At 46.9% G+C, this 17,883-nt stretch overlaps 9 protein-coding genes across 9 annotated transcripts; 3 read left to right on the top strand and 6 right to left on the bottom strand.

The window, feature by feature from the left end:
* Positions 1-266: 266 nt before the first annotated feature.
* Positions 267-718, top strand: N7529_003436 (uncharacterized protein; the record flags this gene model as incomplete). Its single annotated transcript, XM_057238963.1, has 2 exons — positions 267-516; positions 639-718. The coding sequence occupies 2 exons, from the start codon at positions 267-269 to the stop codon at positions 716-718; spliced, it is 330 nt and encodes a 109-aa protein (XP_057098258.1).
* A 1,856-nt stretch (positions 719-2,574) lies between these two features.
* On the top strand, positions 2,575-2,838 carry N7529_003435 (uncharacterized protein; the record flags this gene model as incomplete). Its single annotated transcript, XM_057238962.1, has 1 exon — positions 2,575-2,838. The coding sequence occupies one exon, from the start codon at positions 2,575-2,577 to the stop codon at positions 2,836-2,838; it is 264 nt and encodes an 87-aa protein (XP_057098257.1).
* A 3,349-nt stretch (positions 2,839-6,187) lies between these two features.
* Positions 6,188-6,544, bottom strand: N7529_003434 (uncharacterized protein; the record flags this gene model as incomplete). The annotated part of the gene is made up of 1 exon (XM_057238961.1): positions 6,188-6,544. The coding sequence occupies one exon, from the start codon at positions 6,542-6,544 to the stop codon at positions 6,188-6,190; it is 357 nt and encodes a 118-aa protein (XP_057098256.1).
* A 1,343-nt stretch (positions 6,545-7,887) lies between these two features.
* On the bottom strand, positions 7,888-8,139 carry N7529_003433 (uncharacterized protein; the record flags this gene model as incomplete). The annotated part of the gene is made up of 1 exon (XM_057238960.1): positions 7,888-8,139. One exon carries the CDS (start codon positions 8,137-8,139, stop codon positions 7,888-7,890), a length of 252 nt encoding a protein of 83 aa, XP_057098255.1.
* A 149-nt stretch (positions 8,140-8,288) lies between these two features.
* On the bottom strand, positions 8,289-8,924 carry N7529_003432 (uncharacterized protein; the record flags this gene model as incomplete). Its single annotated transcript, XM_057238959.1, has 1 exon — positions 8,289-8,924. The coding sequence occupies one exon, from the start codon at positions 8,922-8,924 to the stop codon at positions 8,289-8,291; it is 636 nt and encodes a 211-aa protein (XP_057098254.1).
* A 1,259-nt stretch (positions 8,925-10,183) lies between these two features.
* On the bottom strand, positions 10,184-10,768 carry N7529_003431 (uncharacterized protein; the record flags this gene model as incomplete). Its single annotated transcript, XM_057238958.1, has 1 exon — positions 10,184-10,768. The coding sequence occupies one exon, from the start codon at positions 10,766-10,768 to the stop codon at positions 10,184-10,186; it is 585 nt and encodes a 194-aa protein (XP_057098253.1).
* A 603-nt stretch (positions 10,769-11,371) lies between these two features.
* On the bottom strand, positions 11,372-12,001 carry N7529_003430 (uncharacterized protein; the record flags this gene model as incomplete). The annotated part of the gene is made up of 1 exon (XM_057238957.1): positions 11,372-12,001. The coding sequence occupies one exon, from the start codon at positions 11,999-12,001 to the stop codon at positions 11,372-11,374; it is 630 nt and encodes a 209-aa protein (XP_057098252.1).
* Positions 12,002-12,284: 283 nt separating this feature from the next.
* On the top strand, positions 12,285-13,441 carry N7529_003429 (uncharacterized protein; the record flags this gene model as incomplete). The annotated part of the gene is made up of 6 exons (XM_057238956.1): positions 12,285-12,319; positions 12,374-12,479; positions 12,531-12,887; positions 12,946-13,024; positions 13,094-13,277; positions 13,327-13,441. 6 exons carry the CDS (start codon positions 12,285-12,287, stop codon positions 13,439-13,441), a joined length of 876 nt encoding a protein of 291 aa, XP_057098251.1.
* A 1,609-nt stretch (positions 13,442-15,050) lies between these two features.
* N7529_003428 (Pol) lies at positions 15,051-15,501 on the bottom strand (the record flags this gene model as incomplete). Its single annotated transcript, XM_057238955.1, has 2 exons — positions 15,051-15,451; positions 15,483-15,501. The coding sequence occupies 2 exons, from the start codon at positions 15,499-15,501 to the stop codon at positions 15,051-15,053; spliced, it is 420 nt and encodes a 139-aa protein (XP_057098250.1).
* Positions 15,502-17,883: the final 2,382 nt, after the last annotated feature.

The following is a 17,883-nucleotide window of genomic DNA, read 5'->3' as shown; positions in this document are numbered from 1 at the left end:
CAGCCAGACCTAATTGAGATAATCTCGTGGAATAGTGAGTTGATATCATCTTCCTTTCTCCTGGAACCCCCAAAGAACGCCAATTCTCAAGATCTGGCCGTACCACGGGACGACAGTCTTGAAAGCGGGGGTATCGAGGTGTCAGCTCTATTAACGTTACAAGTGAATACACCCGCCGTATGTACTTCCAAATACCTCCTATTACACCTATTACCCTCCAGCGAATTGGTCCCGACCGAAGGAAATCATACATTCTTTATAACGAAATGACCAAAGCAGAGTTTATTGAATGGTGGCGACAAACTATACATGGTGGCCAAGAAGATATCCAGAAGAAGATCCGGTGGGATGCGAAGCATATATCAGAGGGCTGGAAGCAGTTTGATCAGGTAGCGCATTATACTACCGGAGAGCCACTGATTCTATGCCGCCTTTGCGGAATCATACTCCCTCACCCTATGTCTAAGCCAAATGGCACTAATACTATCAACCGCCATCCAAACTCCGCAAAATGTCGTAAGAGCGTACGGCATAGCTCAGGGCAGCGATTTTTACAGCAGTCTTTTCAGACAGCAAAGGTATTTATAAATAATCATCCTTATTTCGATAGCTAATCTCCTTATTATCAATTCAAATAGGATATCCACCAGCCTCGAGTACCGGTGTTCGAACAAGAGCGATGGGAGAGAGCGCAGATCGACCTTATCACAGCGCTTAATCTCCCCTTTGAATGCCTAAATCGTAAACAATTTTCTACATTAGTGGAAATGGCCCAGCAAGCTCCGGTAAAACCTATATTGCTTCATCCTCGAACTGCACCTCGTCGACTTGAAAAACTAGTCCGTGAAGATCATAAAAGCATTCTTTCTACACTCCCGTTAAATGCTAAGCTCTCAATTGCACTTGACTACTGGACTTCTCCCTTTCAGCAAGCATTTCTGGCAATCACTGGCTATTTCATTGACCAAGACTGGAATTACCGCGAGCTCCTTCTTGCATTCGAGCCTCTCTATACATCACATACTAGTTTAAATATGAGTATTGTTGTTATAGATGTTCTTCAGAGATATGAAATCGCCGACCGGGTAATTGCAATTACCTCCGATAACGCATCAAACAACACAACTATGGTGGAAAAGCTACAAGAATCTATCGATTCTTTAAGCTTACCTAGTAGCCTAACCGTTGTTCGGATTCCTTGCCTTGCTCATGTTATTCAATTAAGTCTACGCGAGCTACTTGGGACAATGAAAGCCGAGCCCCAAAACGACACTGCAGACAAAGCTGTTAATCGAGTACAAGTCTCAGCTCGTGATCTTCGCGCTACCGACAAAGAGCGTGGAATCCTCCAAACTTTGGTTAAGGTACGCTTTTCCTCTCTGTTGATTTACATAATTCACTAAGGAATACTATAGGTACGTGGTCTTGCTATTTTCATTAATGCAAGTCCACAGCGACGTGCGGCATTTATTGAACCACAAACCCAAGAACCAAAGCTCGTCCCTATCTAGGATGTACGGACCCGCTAGAATTCAACATTTCTAATGCTCCGCCGCGCAAAACGTCTCCGTACTTCATTTGAGAAAAACTGCGCGCTAGACGAGCATGCTCGGTTCCGACTTACTATCTCTGAATGGCGCCAAATCGACTATCTTCTGTATATTACAGAGCCTTTTTACCGGTTTACTACCGGTCTTTCGCAGACAAAGGATATCACCGTACACAATGTCTTTAGAGTATACAATACGTTGTTTGATCACTTTGAAAAATCAATTAAACGGCTTGAACTAAAGACAATTCATGGAAAGTGGCAATGCTCGACGCACTAAAGGCTGGTATGGCGAAACTCTCTAGATATTACGAACAAACCACAGAGATACATGGCAGCCTTTATGGCATTAGGACTATCCTCGCTCCCCAGTATAAGCTGAATTTCTTTTCAAGCAAAAGCTAGGGGGATAGCGATGATATTGACTGGCCATTATACTATAAAGAAGCACTACATACCTTTATGAAGCCCTATTCTCTCCGTGTATTACAGACACAGCCACTACAAGTGGAGAGGGTATAAAGGCCTTATATCGGTGGCACTGCTAGTGACATGGAAGATCTATTTAATAGTGGGCCGCAACCTCAAGTGTCATCAGATTCGGATTCGGACTTAATAGACTACCTTGATAAGCGTATGTTCTATTCTTTATCTTATCGTATATTTATACTAACCTATCAATAGCAAGAAAGAAAGTCCACCCCCTTCTTTTCTGGAAAGAACATGAGCACGAGTTCCCTATCCTTACAGCCGTTGCACGGGATATTCTTTCTATCCGTGCGACCGGTGCTGGTGTTGAGCGCCTTTTCAATACTGCGCGGGATGTCTGCCACTATCGCCGTGGCTTATTAAATTCAACAACTATCCAAGACATTATGATGTTCCGGTATAATAGTCGGTTTGACGTTGAGATCGAAGAGTATAAAGAAGTCCTTCTTTCCCTCGAGGCCGTACGGGCTGCAGATAAGCAATCGGAAGCCCACCTTTCTCTAGTTGATCATATATCTATTAGCGATAGCGAAGATATGAGCGATGAGGATGAAGACGAAGACAATGATGTTCTGCTGGTTATTCAAGATGAGTTCACCAGTACAAGCCAACGCGAGGATCGCTATAGAAGCCAGCTAGATGTCCAGGAAGATAATACGCAAGCATCTCAAAAGCGACAATCAAGTATGCTAGCTGAAAGCGACGATGATGATAACCACCCCCTTCCAGATAATAGTGGTACTCAACGACGGGCTGGATTAAGAGATGCACGGAAGCGCTGTAAAACCAATGACCCCTAATATACATATTATAAATAGAATAAAGACAGGCGAAATAAATATAATTCTAAATATTTAATACTCAATCTATACTATAATTATAAGAGAAACAAGTAAATGTAATACTAAAAAATATAGGAGAAATCTACATAACTTATACAAGTCACGAGTTTCTAGATTTCTACTTACTAAAATTTCCCATAGGATCCCATCATGGGAAAGCGGGTTCCCATCCAACATCATTTCCCGCCCATAGGAAATTATTTTTGTCCATTTCCCACTTACATAATGTCCATGGACATTTCCCATAGCGGGTCCCATGGGAAATGTCGAGGTCTATAGATAAGCTTAATTATATGGACTCGAGAATTCCTTAGTTGCTATAGCGATATATGGAATTGATAAGATGAGGTTAAAATCACATGACCTGATTCCTAAAACTCCCGAGTCTCAGCTGGTTATATAAGCACGGGACTACGTAACGTGAAGTCCGGTTGCGCGGGCGACCCGGTTGCGCGAGCGACCCCACCAAAAATACACTTCAATAACGATGCATCCTCTTTGACCACGAAAACAATGCCCCCCCAACGCTCTAATAAGAAAAGAAAGCTAATAGAGCAGGAGGGTCGCCTTTTATTAGCTATACAAGCTATTAAAAATGGCAAGTATTCCTCTGCTGCCGCTGCTGCACGATCTTTTGAGATACCTGTCTCAACTTTGAAGGCCCGGATCAATGGGCGCGAATCTGCTACTGAAAAGCGACACAATCGCTTTATTTTTACCGAAATTGAGGAGGGCTCGATTGAAAAATGGCTACTAGATATGGATTCCAAAGGGGCAGCCCTTACTTTGCCTATGTTGCGAGATATGGCCAATCTTCTGCTTTATGCCCGAAAAACTACACCCTCTACTGTGGGTAATCATTGGCCTGCTGAATTTATCAAACGACGCCCAAATCTCTCTACTCGCCTCTCTCGCAAATACGATTATCAGAGAGCTCTTTCAGAAGACCCTCGAATTATTGAACCATGGTTTGATTTGGTTCAAAGGACGATTGAAAAGTGGGGTATCGCTTTAGACGATATCTTCAACTTTGATAAGTCTGGTTTTGCCATGGGTATTAGCGCAACACAAAAGATTATTACTTCAGCGGAATACCATGGAAAAAGAGCTCTTTTACAAGCCGGCAATCGTGAGTGGGTGACTTCGATTGAGTGCATTAGAGCTTCTGGAAGTGTTCTCCCGCCGCTCTTTGTCTTCAAAGGAAAACAGTTCCCAGAGCATTTACGACCGTATCTTCTTTCAAATCAAAAAGGAGCTCGTCTAACCATGAGCTTAAATGGTTGGACTACTAATACAATTGGTTTATAGTGGTTAAAACATCATTTTATCCCAAATATTGGGACAAGAGTGGGAAAATATTGCTTACTAGTCCTTGATGGTCATAGAAGTCATTTAACCCCTGAATTTGACCAAGTCTGTGAAGAAAACCAAATCATCGCAATCTGTATGCCTCCGCATGCTTCTTATCTTTTACAGCCTTTGGACGTGGGTTGTTTCTCGGTTTTGAAGAGGCTTTACGGAGGAGCGGTCTCAACTTTAATGCGAAACGGAGTTAACTCTATTGACAAGGAAGATTTCCTTGAACTGATCGCAGATGCGAGAATGGGTGCTTTTAAGACTATCACTGTACAGAATAGCTTTTTGGCTACTGGATTAGCACCATTTAATGCTAATAAAGTCATGGAAAAGCTAAATGTGCACCTGGATTCCCTTCCTCCTCTGGAGATCCTTTCTCAGCGACCAGTCTCTTCCGGTAGCGATAGCGATCCAAATACTCTTTGGACCCTTTCAAAGTTTACAAAATCGCAATCTCTGATCAAAAAAGGTCTACAATCTTCTTCTTTAATTCTTTCTTCACCAACAAAAAGGGAGATTAATAAGACTTACGAGATGACTATAAAAGTGGTCCACCACCACATTTTTCTCCAGAATCGCTGTACTCAATTGGAGGCTACTAACAAGAAACAGACCAAAAAGCGAGGGATCAAACATAAGTTTAGTACCCAGAAAGGCATCTTTGGGGGTCTAGAGGGTGGTGAGGATGATGTGGTTGTTGTGGATGAAGATAGAAGCAAAGATATATCTTTACCAGCGGTGCCTGCAAAACCGGTTACGGAACCTATCCTACCTTCTATGCCCTTGGTTCGGCGGCAGGTGACATGTTCTGGCTGTGGAATAAAAGGTCATACATATTCTAAATGCCCTACACGTGTTCAATAGCCAAACTTATCTTTTTTTGTGGTTTTAATAGTGGTTATAAATTGAAGGTTTTTCAAGGTTTGGTGGGGTCGCTCGCGCAACCGGGTCGCCCGCGCAACCGGACTTCACGTTAACGTGGTGCGCAGGGCCAAAAAGCGTGGTGCGCGGATCACTACCCCTAAGTTAGTCAACTTACTGGAAGCTTACGTCATAATTACGTTGACCACTACTTAAATATGGTTTTCGGTGTAGACTTGAATATTCTTGTACTATATGCTTCAAACTGCATACGAATTTACCACCATGCCACCTATTATACATATGGACAAGCCAGACCTGAGGGGGCGAATCGATGAGTACGACACTCATTCTATCAAAGGACGTCAAAATTCGGAAAAAGCTCGTCAAAATGGCACACATCCTGATGAGAAGAACAGTGCGATCATTCTACGAACTCTTTCAGGGCTTTCATGTACTGATGAGATCTATAAAGAAGGGACTGCGAAGCTACTACCTGAGTGCAGGGAGAATAATAAGGAAACCAGGACCATACCAGAAAATTTTACCCAGAAACCATCGCAATAGCATATGTCCGTTGCCCGCCATAATAATTTTTCACATTATACTGAACGAGAAGCATGAAGAGAAGAGCAGAATCAGTGAGTTGTTCAGACAAGAAAAGCATCAATTTCACTAATGATTGATTCGGTTTCGAATGATAGGAGACCCGCCATATTTAAAGTTCATTGTTCGGGAAGCTTGGATCAATCTTAATTGATCAAATCATCATGTATCTACATAGTCGTTATTTTATGTATTTTTTCTCCAAGAGTCAGGGTAACTGAATTGTGCTACTACTACTATTGTATATTTCAAAAACTATTGTTGTTAAATTGCCCTAATTTCAAATTCAGATATCGTAATCCTCATTTCAATTTCCATAGCATTTCAGACTCCAATCTTCCGCTGAGCAGCAACATCCAACTTGAAACCGGGATCCAACTTATTCGCAGTACCTGAATCATGATGACCAGCCGTAACAGGGTCCCCAGAAATTCGCGCAGCAGTTGCAGTAGGAGCATTGTAACTAACACCCGCAAGACCCTACTCAATTTCCGTCCCAAGTGTGAGAACTATGAGTGGTAGTTCTAGCCTTAGTACTAGAAAGGGACTGGTGGGTAGCGCAGGAATCATGATTCGAGTCAACGCGCGGATCAAGCTTGTTGGCAATGTTGAAGTTATGGGGACCAGCATTGGTGCTGGTGGTATAGTAAGTAGATCCAAGGCCAACACCGCCAGGGACAGTCCCATGGCTTGCATGGTGATCACGGTCAGAGTCCACGCGGGGATCAGCCTTGTTGGCGATGTTTGATGAGTGGGGTCCGTGGTTGGAGGACTGAGTCGACTCGTGCGGCTCGTCTTTGTTCTTAGTTACGGCCTCTTCGGCCTTGCGTACAAATTGCATGGTGAAGGTTTGGGGTTAAGGTTGGGGGAGGAGAGAAGTTGTGGAGGGGAAGAAGAGGATGTTTATAACTTGTTTGTAACATATGGCCTTCCGTCTGGTTGTACCAAACTCCTTTGATGTACAATGTACAACATTAGGTATAAGTTTAAGATGATGGCCTGTCACTGGCACATCAAGTATTTATCTTAACCACTTGAATCAGGGTTCTGTCAGATATACTAGAACAGTAACAGACTGAAGCATGGCTTTATCCCTGTGAATTAAAATACGCCACTACGTCATGATGCCAAGTTTTCGGTTATTCAACTATTGTACTTTGCAATGAGATCATAGTGCTAATGTACATCTGACAGGTTGGACAATGAAGATCATCGTATAAGAACACATAATATATACTTGTAACCTCGATGTCCACTTTCGGATATGCTGATAAGTGGACTGGTATGCTCTCCAGCCAATCACACCCAATTATTCTAATTCTGTTACCACTGAAATGCATTGATTTGCACGTTTAGTGTTAGTTTCCAACTAAGCTAATAGTATCTTACTAAGACTAACTTCTCTAGCTTTTTAATATTAGGATTCCCAATTCAATATTTGTCCCAGCCAATATGGTTCTCTCCACAATCTAATGTGTTGTTACACACTTTACATGATCTACCCGATTTCCCCTTTTGCTTTTTTTGATTCTTATTCTAAATGGAATGAAGAACATACACATTTATATCTTCTCTACAGATTGCGATTGACAAAGCTGGACCTCATTTGCCCAGAGGAAGCTTGGGTGAACTCCAGTGGACCGGAGATGCTGCCGTTCCCTAATTAATTGACAAATCAGACGTTGGTATGCGGCTGGAAAACCGGTCCATATCAGATTATCCTGATTCCGCTGGGAGTTTATGACGTCATGAATTTGACACAATTTAGCCAGTGAACTGCGTTTTCAACAGTTCAATATTCTTCCACTATTCACTGATCCGCGCAACTATGGTCACATTTATAGGAACAAAAGTCATGGGCACAGCCTTTGAAACCACAGATAGATATTCGGGGTTTGAAGTAAAAGTCTGTGGCAGCGCTGGAACGATTTGGTATATTACTCATAATATATCCGTCCTCCCCAATTTATTATTGACAAACGAATAGTTCAGCGCATGATTCGATAGCCAATTCAAAGGTCGCTATAAAAAAAATCCCGAGACCATTCAATTCTACAGCTCTGGCTAAGCGTACGTATCGTGAGGTTCATTTGCTACGTCACCTGCGACATGATAATGTATGTATTTATTGGTGACCTCACGCAGTCAAGAGGAGAAAGAAGAGTGTAGTTTGGCCATAACGGGTCACCTGTCGCTGCGGTCGTAGACCGTAGCGTCAGATAGGGCCCGTTCGCGCTCCCTTGTAGGGAGGCAATATGTCTGTATTGTAGTGGGTTCTATATACAGAGGGAAGGCGGGAGGGACAAAATCAAGACTTGACTGCGTGAGAGATGACGCGCTACCCGCAGAGGCAAGCAACTGACTCTCGTGAGGCAGTTGTAGGAGGAAGAGGCTCTCAGTAATGTCGGTGTAGATATCACGTGAGGCTACGGGCATTGTGAGGCAACCCCAATAAAACTACTCCCTTTATTGGTGACCTCACGCAGTCAAGAGGAGAAAGAAGAGTGTAGTTTGGCCATAACGGGTCACCTGTCGCTGCGGTCGTAGACCGTAGCGTCAGATAGGGCCCAAATGACCCGGCCAAACTAGGATGGTGGAGGGGACGGTGGTGGAAGCAGCAGAGACAGCGGGGCCGGCGAGCCTGTCTGGAACTGGTGATTGAGCTTGTACAAAACTGACGCATTTGTCGTAAAATACACCCTGAAAGCCTCTGAGGTCCATCTCCCTAGCATCTGAATCTGGTCGTCGAGTATCCCACTATCGTGCGCATGCTGAGCTGCGCCCTTCCGAAAACTGTGACCCGAGTAGCCCTCTGTCCGTAGTCCAAGCACTCTTAGCTTAGTAGATAAGGTCGAAAGGAAGTTGTTGCGACTGAATGGTCTTCTGTGGAAGGAGAACAATGGGGCGTCGGGCCCTCTGGGGTCGAGAAGTAGCAGCTTCTGAAGGGCATCAACTGGGCACGCGCCGTCTCCCGTCTTTGCAAGAATAATTTGCACCCCTTCGTGGCGGCGGTCTGTCTTACTGCGCTTGAGTGTGAGTTGTGCGTGGTCTAACGAGGACGAGAATCTGACGTCGGAGCGCGTTAACTTTGTGGCTGAGAAGATAGAATGTGTGCTAAGGTCGCCAGTCTTGTAGGTGAATTCTCCGAGGCGAAGGAATCCAGCAAATGCTACCCGGCACGCGGTTGCAAAGTTCAAGTCGTCTAGAAGGTTCGCAGACATCTCCAAGGGCCGTGGCGGGAGTGCGGCGAGGCCCGCAGATAGTTTCGTAATAGTGTCACGCGAAATAGGTTTTCTGACCCGAGCTTTTGCGACGGGGTTAAGTCTTCTCGCGCCGTCTATAAGACGTCGAAAATGCTTGTTATCGAAGAGTTTATCGTCAAGAAAATTATCGATATGGTAGGCTCGGAGAGCGGTTAGGTCGGCGAGTGCGGTGTCAGGCTTGACGGCCTTTTGGCTGGCGTTACCAAGGAGTCGTGAGCTTAGCTATGAGGTTAATGACTGTCTTGAAACTGGCCATGCGGATAAATTTTGTAGCACGCAGTGCTTTTCGTAGTTGCGCTGAACAGAGAGGTAAACGGAACGTGTGTTGGCGCCGAGTCCGTTCCAGAGCAGTTTTAGGTGGCCGGCATTGAGCTGAGGAGCTCGTGAAGAGAACCACGCGGGCGGTTCAATACCGAGAGGTCCTGCCAATGGGGACAAATGTTAGCAATGTCTTCAAGATTATTACGTGAGAGCGCGTCTGCTAATGTATTTTTCCCGGAGGGGAGCTAGTGTGGCACGATGTGGATGTCTCTCGCCGCCGCTAGGATAAGCAGGCTCTTCAGAGGTGCGTTAGGCGGACCATGAAGAAAGCCTTTCTTTAGTCCCGAGTGCGCTGTGGAGCTATCCGTGTGGATAACGAGAGTATGATGGAGCTAATAGTGGCTGAAGAGTAGGAAGCCTTGTAGAATAGCGTCTACTTCGTTGGTATTGATGTGCGCATGTGCGTCTTGAGTAAGGGCCAATGTGGCAGCATTGCTTGGGTGAAGCTGGTGACAATGGGCCAGCCAGCAGTCTAATATAGACTTGGATGAGAAGAAGAAGAGCCCCTGGCCTATACTGGAGGCATCTGTGTAGAGATGCGTGATGGGGCGGCGGCAAGGGTCAATTAAGAGTACGCCGTTGAAGAGAGACAAGGAGTCCCTCCACCATTCCAAATCGTCACGTACCTCGTAAGGGATACGGCGGCGCGCACTACTCCCATGTGAAAAAGCGGCTTGGAAGGTGTATAGAGATTGTAACCTTGTTCTTCCAAGTCGGACAACTCTTGAACAGAAGGCTAATAAGCCTGTGAGGCGCTCTGCTTGCTTGAGGGAGAGACTCGCTACGTTTAGGGCAGCTGCGGCGTCCAATGTGGCGCGGCATAACTTTTCTGGCGGCAGACGAGCTTCTATTGCAATAGAGTCGATCTGGATACCTAGGACTGTAACACAGGTCCCTTACTGGTCCTTTTTTGTATTGCGAGGAATACGTAGATAGTCGGTGACTCTGTTGTAAACCCTATCAAAAAGGCCCGTGGGGTCGGACGCTGAGGGAGACTGAGTAATTGCGATGAAATCGTCTAGGTAATGACTGATATGGAATGCAGGGAGGAGGCATTGGAGTATCCAATGGAGTGCCTCGGCGAAGAGGTTGAAGAGAAACGGGGCCGTTACGAGGCCAAAGGGGAGGCAGCATTCGACATAAGTGGAATCGGTCCACTGGAAGGCAAGGAGATGCTGGTTATCCTCGGCAACAGGGACAATTCGGAAGGCGTCCTTGATGTCCCTTTTGATGATTGTGCAACCGGGGCCAGCTTGTATGACTTGCTCGTAGATCTTATCGATTGTCATATATTCAATAGCTGACCAGGAGTCCGGTATGCCCTGGTTAAGGCCTTGTCTAGGGGGCCAAGATAGATCATGGATGCGGCGCCACCCCCCGTCGTGCTTAGGGACTAACCCAAGCGGTGAAACGAAGGAGGGCCTAGAGGCTAGTCTAACACGACCGAGGCTGAGATCCTCTGCTATTTTGGCCGTGATCATGCCGGGTTCATGTATGTGATGGTTAGAGGAATAGCGAAACTGCTTCTTACCCCTATAGCCGACCTGAACACCGTAGGTCAGAATGCCAGCGATAGTGGACCCGAGATCGCCCGGATAGTAGCGTAGAAGATTGCTCCAGCCTTTCGCATGCAGTGGCGACGGAGAGGACTGTAGCCTTGGGAGCTCTGGGTTGAAAACGGGGTATTGAACAGCAGTGTTTGGTCTAGGTGGTTGCCCCTGTGGTATGAGGCTTAGGGATAGGGGATTGGGAACAACGTTGTCGGTGTCACTAGTGCAGTTCTCAAGGGCTGTCACTTGCTATTTCTTCTTGCGGCAGGAGGAGGCGCCATGCTCGCTTAGGCCGCACGCCGTGCACTCATGACGCCTCTTGCAGCCTTCCCAGGAGCACCCTGTCGTATTGAACTTATCGCAAACTTTTGTCTCATTATTCGAAGATCTGGTATTCCTAGCTTGACGAGGCCGAGTTGGAGGGTTTGTTGGTGACTTCGCAGACAGGGTGAGATTGTGCCGAAGGTATTTTTCGCGAAATGGGCCTGTGACTAGGTAGTTGTCCGTCGATAACTCTCCTTTATCCATTATGTATTAGTGGAAATTAAGGGCAAGTGGGAGGACTGCTTCCGACCACTGATAAGTCTGAGCGAAGTCCAGGATCTGCCTTATAAACATGAGTAGATTGGGAACTGCTTTAGGATGTTTTTCGCCGAAGAGATATCCTACAACAGCCAGATAGGCAAGAAAGCAGGTTGTCCATATTTGAGGGTTGGGGCCCCAGTCCTTAAGCGACGCTGCTGCCTTCTTGAAGCCTACTGTACCTCCCAACTCGGTCATCTTGAAGACTCTGTCCTCCTGATCTACCTCGGTGACTGACTTCTCTTTGAAGCGTATGAGTTCAGTCGCCTTCAACTTCTTCTCAAAGACGCGAGTAAGAAGGGCGGCGGAGACACCCGGAAATATGTCGATAAGTGGTTTGACTTCGGGGAGTGGCTCACGGTTTTCCTCGAGATTATCGTCATCTTGCAGGTCCACACGAGGCCTTCTGCGGCGGAGGTCGGTCTCCGCTACATCCAATTCAAGGCGCCTAGCCCTGTCTCTCTGTATCTGTCCTAACCAGCTGGCACGGTCTGCCGCACCCATGGTTTCCCAAATGTGGGCCGGCGGCCAAGCGGAGTCGAGCGGGGCAGGAGTGGCACTGCTAGACTGGCTGAACGTCATGGTGGAGAGCGATATAGTCAAGGCCTATCGGTGCTGTTGCCGTGGAGAAGGACGTGAAACAAAATCAAGACTTGACTGCGTGAGAGATGACGCGCTACCCGCAGAGGCAAGCAACTGACTCTCGTGAGGCAGTTGTAGGAGGAAGAGGCTCTCAGTAATGTCGGTGTAGATATCACGTGAGGCTACGGGCATTGTGAGGCAACCCCAATAAAACTACTCCCTATATGTGTGATATGCATAGTTGACATTGGGACTGTTGACTAACCTCAACTAGTTAATCAACATGACGGACATCTTTATCTCTCCATCCGAGGATCTGTATGAACACCACTATGTCAAAGCTGACAGACATGCTGATTATTTGTATTACAGTTATATTGTGACAGACTGTATGATGACAGATCTTCATCGCCTTTTGCAAGCGTCGTCAAAGCCTTTGGAGCGTCAATTTATTCAGTTCTTTACCTATCAAATGCTGGTATGTCCACTCGAATGATTACCAGACACGTGGTATATCTAATCGAAACAGCGTGGATTAAAATACATTCATTCGGCCGGAGTGATTCACCGCGACCTCAAGCCAAGCAACATTTTGATCAACGACAACTGCGACCTGAAGATTTGTGACTTTGGTTTGGCCCGAGAACAAGACGCCCAAATGACCGGCTACGTCGCCACACGATACTACCGTGCGCCGGAGATCATGCTGACCTGGCAGAATTACAACTACGCCGTGGATATGTGGAGCGTTGGGTGTATTCTGGCAGAGATGATTCTAGGGAAAGTTCTCTTTCCTGGGAAAGACCATGTGCATCAGTTCATCCTAATTACCGAGCTTCTGGGGAAGCCGTCTGCGGAGGTTATGAAGAGAGTCTACAGCAAGAGTGTATGATTGAGATATGCAACTTAAAGCCAGATTAATGAGTACTAATGACGATTTATAGACGTTGAAATTCGTGGACTCGCTACCAGAGAAAGAGTCCTGGGGGCTTACATCTTTCCTTGGAGATGCGGACCGTCAAGGTAAGCCCTATCGCCTTTGATCATTTTCAATACATCTCCTCTTGTCCTAAGTATACTCACTTTTTATAGCAACTGATCTCGTAGAGAAAATGCTTAACATCGATCCACATGGGAGACTCACCACGGCGGATGCTATTAAGCATCCATATGTCGTGACCTACCAGGACCCTGACGACGAGCCTGTCTGTAATAGTCAGCTTGATTGGTCTTTGTTGGATTCAGAGCTTTCAGCTGACGAGTGGAAGAGCACAATGTATGTCCCCTGATCTGGTTACATGTTGAGTTGATCTAACAATCAAAAGGTATTTCGAAGTTCTGAACTATCATCGTGGTGCCTGCGACTGGCAAAATGATGATCCAGCCAATGGAAAGTTTGAGGATCTTCTGTTGACCGAAGAGATGAGTGGGACATACTAGAGTCTTTTTTTTTTCGGAATGTTTCTGGTCAGTAATTTCACAAGCTTGCTAGGTTGGGCTTGTTGGACAGGATACATAGGGAAGGTTGGAGATCGTTGGCGTGTATAGCGTAGTAAGAAAAATCGACTTTTTCATTCATCATGTCAATAAGATCAATGAGTGTCATAGAAATCAAAACATCTGCCTGGTCCACGCCCACGCCCACTTCCTTGTTTCTGATACCTCGTCATCATCGTCAGCCATTCAAATTAACTCAAGACTGCTCCAACCAACTCCAGATTTCTGCCTTGCTCTTGGATCTCTGCCCGGGGCTTACGTAGAAGCAAAGGGTCTGCTTTTGGTAGCAATGTGAGCACTGCGGTCGAGCGTGGTCGCAGAGGGCATTCAGCTCGCGACATACTTTGCAGTCTAACGAGTTACTCTTAAGGGGCTGCATATAAAGCTGCGGATGGACCGTACGCGAGTGGGAAAGGGATTCCGGCGACGGGGATATGTCATGTGGGGTTGCCGACCGCCGTAGGGGAATACGGCCAGGCGCTTCCCGTGAGGTCGTGACCCCCTCGACCGACCGGTTAGGGACGGTCGCGCCGGCTTTGGCTGGGATATCCGTGTGAGTAGTGCACCGTCGCGAGTCTATTTTGGATTGGGAGTGCTTTCTTATGTCTGTCAGGTTTCCTGGAATCTTAGAATGGGCTTCTTTCGACTTACCGTGACGCCCAACAGACCATGTTTCAAGGAAAACGCAGAAGGGTGTAATCAGAATGTTGTGCCGTTGGCAAATCACATAGCCCAAGCGGCACGGCTACCGTACAAGTGGTCGAATTGGCGGGTATACTATATCCCGGCAATGGACGGCGGGAAAGATGCGAGGATTTTGTGGCTTTCGACCCGCAAAATTGGGAAATTTGGGTCATTGCTCCCTACCTCAGATGAAATTCGTTCGCGAACCTTGGACAGTTTGAACGCGCAATGCGATGAAAATGGGCTAGATCGCTGTGTCTGGATCAGACGCTCGACAGGTTCCGCTACCCTGGTATCATGCAGTTGGACGATGCAGTTGTAGATCAGCTGCGTGACATTGTGGTCTTGAATTTTGCAAACTCGCTAGATCACTCGACTCCCTAGTGTATGTATCAGGGGAATTTCGAAATGGGGTAAAGTGAGACCCACTTCCGCATCCTTTTGCTTTTACGGGATGCGTTTAGAAGCGTATCGAGTCTGCTGGGAGGCTCTACCGAAGGTAGGAGAGGTGAGGCAAACATCGTGTGGCGGGTTAGGACGGTCAAAGTCGTACTAGACTTCTCTGAGCCGACCGCTGTTGAAGGGTCCTTTCTACGAGCTAGTTGCTGGTGAGACGCTATACAGCGAACCGGCTGTGTGAAGGGCTACAGCTGAATTGATTCAATTAGGCGGTGCCTGCATGCTGTTTATCTAAATCTTAGAGAACCGTAAACAAAGGAGCGGTCAACTGCTGTATAGTGTTCCCTAGGGCGGTCAGGCTACCCGTTCGGCAGTATCGGGTGCGGTGTCTGCACGGGCAAAGCCCGAGCCTCAACGTGGCCCTGGCCCGTTACAATACCCCCCTCCTTAGGTTCGGACCTGTAAAGGGTCACGCGGGAGCTCCGGCCGCTGGCAGGGGATCATCCGTGGCCGAAACGGCCCCGAAACGCTCCTCAAATCTGTCTAGGGCACTACAGTCATCTATAGATGCTAGTGGTTCCCATGTGCATTGCGAGTAGCCAGTCCACCGAACTAGCACCTCTCTCCTAGAGCCTCGACCCACTCTCTTAGTACGGGCCGCTAGGATTTCTTCCACATCGTATTCCAGTTCCCTATCGATCTCCAGGGGTGGTGGCTGCGAATCGTCCACGATTTGCGAGGGAAGCGGGTCATCGGCTGCGGGCCGAATTAGGTCGACGTGGAAAACTGGGTGAATTCCGGTCGGAACGCCCAACCGCACTGTATAGGAGGATGGCACTTCTAGCACTGTGTAGCGGGCATGAAGCCAGTCTAGCTTCTTGTACGGCCGTATCGATCTCACGTTCCGTAGGTTTAACCATACTTTGTCGCCTGTTTTATACACTGGTGTAGCTTGGCGGGTTCTGTTCGCTTGAAGCTACTGCTGATTTTGTGTAAACGCTATCGACGCTTGTGCCCACTCGGTAGCGGATCGGAGTCGATTCGCTAGCGCTTCGCCTGCCTCCCCGGGTCCCGATAATCCCTCTTGGATTTCTTTACTCCCTGTCTGTATCGGATCGATATGGTATCCATGTGTAAAGAAGAATAGAGATATTCCAGTTAACGCTGCCTTCCGATTATTGATCGCTACTACTACTATTGGTAGCAGCTTTATCTAATCCTCTTGTGTGTAGCAAGTAAATGCTCGTAGGATCTTTTTAACCTCTTGATTCGCTCTCTTAGTTGAGCCATCTGACTGCGGGTGGAAGGCGGTAGATAATCGGCGGCGAATCTATAGCCTTTCGCACACCCTTTTCTAGAAGTCGCTCACAAATTGGGTTCCCCTATCGCTTGTGATAGTAGTTGGTAAACCGTGGTGCATATAGATATGCACTAAAAAGGCCTTAGCTAACGCGTTAGCGGTGATTAAGTCCATACCGATAAGTATCACGCTTTTCGTTAGCCTATCGGTAACGACTAGGCAGTTGGTCGCTTTTCTCTCTCCTGCAGCTGGGAAACCGGTAATAAAATCCATTGATATCTCTGCCTAGATGCGCTGGGGAATCGGCAGGGGTTTTAATAGGCCGTGTTTTGTCTCCCTCCAGATTGTGCTTCTTCCGTAAACGCCATAGTTCCGTAGAAATTGTCGTACATCCGCTGCTGCTCTGGGCTAGAACCATTGTCGAGACAGTATCGAATAGGTAGCGTCTCGTCCTGGGTGGCCGCTCAAATAAGAATCGTGCACTTACTGGAGGATTCTTGTTCTTAGAGGCTTAGAGTTAGGAACCTATAAACGACCACGAAACCGTAGTAGTCGACGCTCGTCTAGCTCGCATTCTGCTAGGCTCACTTTCGTGTCTATATTGGCTAGTATTCGGCGATGTTCTTTCAATATCGCGGTAGAGAAGGCTCGATAGGTTGCGTCAGTCTTTCGGGCAGTTTCCCATAATTGTTGCATCTCTAGGTCCTCGAATATTCGTACGGGCGCTTCGAAGTCTATTTCCTCTTCATCTTCTTTAGGCTCTCTCTGTGGTCTACCAGTCCGGACCGTAACGTCGGCGAATAGGGCCCGAAACCTATGTGAAACGCGCTCGTCGTTGGCGTCCTGCGGCATATCTTGTTCTCTTCGCGATAATGCGTCTGGTCTCACTGCTTGTTTCCCTGGCCGATATTATAGGTCGAAGTCGAACTCCGCTAGCATATCTGACCATCGCATCTGCCGTTCGGATAGCTGCCTTAACTTATAGAAGTATCGTAGGTTCTTATGGTCCGTTACGATAGCGAATCGTGGGACTATCTTTAGCTCTAGGCGCTATTCCTTTAGGGCTCGTATAATAGCTAGGAGTTCCTTATCGTGGATTTCGTAGTTTACCTCTGCCGGGGATAGCTTCTGTAAGAGGTATGTATAAGGTGCTACGACGCTATCATCCTACACTTAAGATAATACTGCGCCTATAGCCTAGCCGGATGCATCCGTTTCGACTATTGTTTCTCGTTCCTCTTCGAAATGCACTAGAATCGGTGCCGAAACGAAGAGATTCTTTAGTTCTTCGAAACTCCGTCTGTAGTTGTCGTCCTATTTAAAAGCTTCGTCTTTCTTGGTTAACCTCGTAAGCGGCGTAGTAAGCTCCGCGAATCGGGGTATAAACGGTCGGTAGAAGTTAGCGAATCCTAGAAAGCTTCGGATATCTTTCATAGTCTTAGGCGCCTTCTATGACTTAATCGCTTCGACCTTCTTAGGGTCGACACATAGACCCTCGCCTGCTTTCACAATATAACCTAGGTATTTTATAGCGTGTTGTTCGAATTCTGACTTCTTGATGTCGTATTAGAGCCTAGCCTCTTATAGTTTCGATAAGACTTCGTTCACCTTTCGGCGGTGATCCGCTATCGAACCGTTGGAGTAGATGATAATATTATCTACATACGCTAAGACAAAGTCGTCTAGGTACTCTCGTAGCATATGATTGATATGTCGTTGAAAGGTGGCTAGGGCGCCTGTTAAGCCGAATGGCATAACGTTCCACTCGTACAGGCCGTATCGCGTACGAAACGCGGTCTTATATTCATCGCCTGGTTATACCCGAATCTTATAGAACGTAGCTATCACGTCTAGCTTCGTGAACTACCGTGCCCTCGATATATTCCGTAGCGTCTCACGAATTAGTGGTAATAGGTATCGGTCTTTAACCGTCAGTTCGTTTAGGCCTCGGTAGTCGATATAGAATCGAATGCCGCCTCCTGGCTTTCGTACCAGAAGCACT

The sequence above is a fragment of the Penicillium soppii genome, assembly GCF_028829465.1.
Source record: "Penicillium soppii strain IBT 18220 chromosome Unknown utg000004l, whole genome shotgun sequence".
Classification (NCBI taxonomy): domain Eukaryota; kingdom Fungi; phylum Ascomycota; class Eurotiomycetes; order Eurotiales; family Aspergillaceae; genus Penicillium; species Penicillium soppii.
Note: the sequence above shows the minus strand (reverse complement) of the source record. Positions and strands in the feature narration are given on the sequence as shown.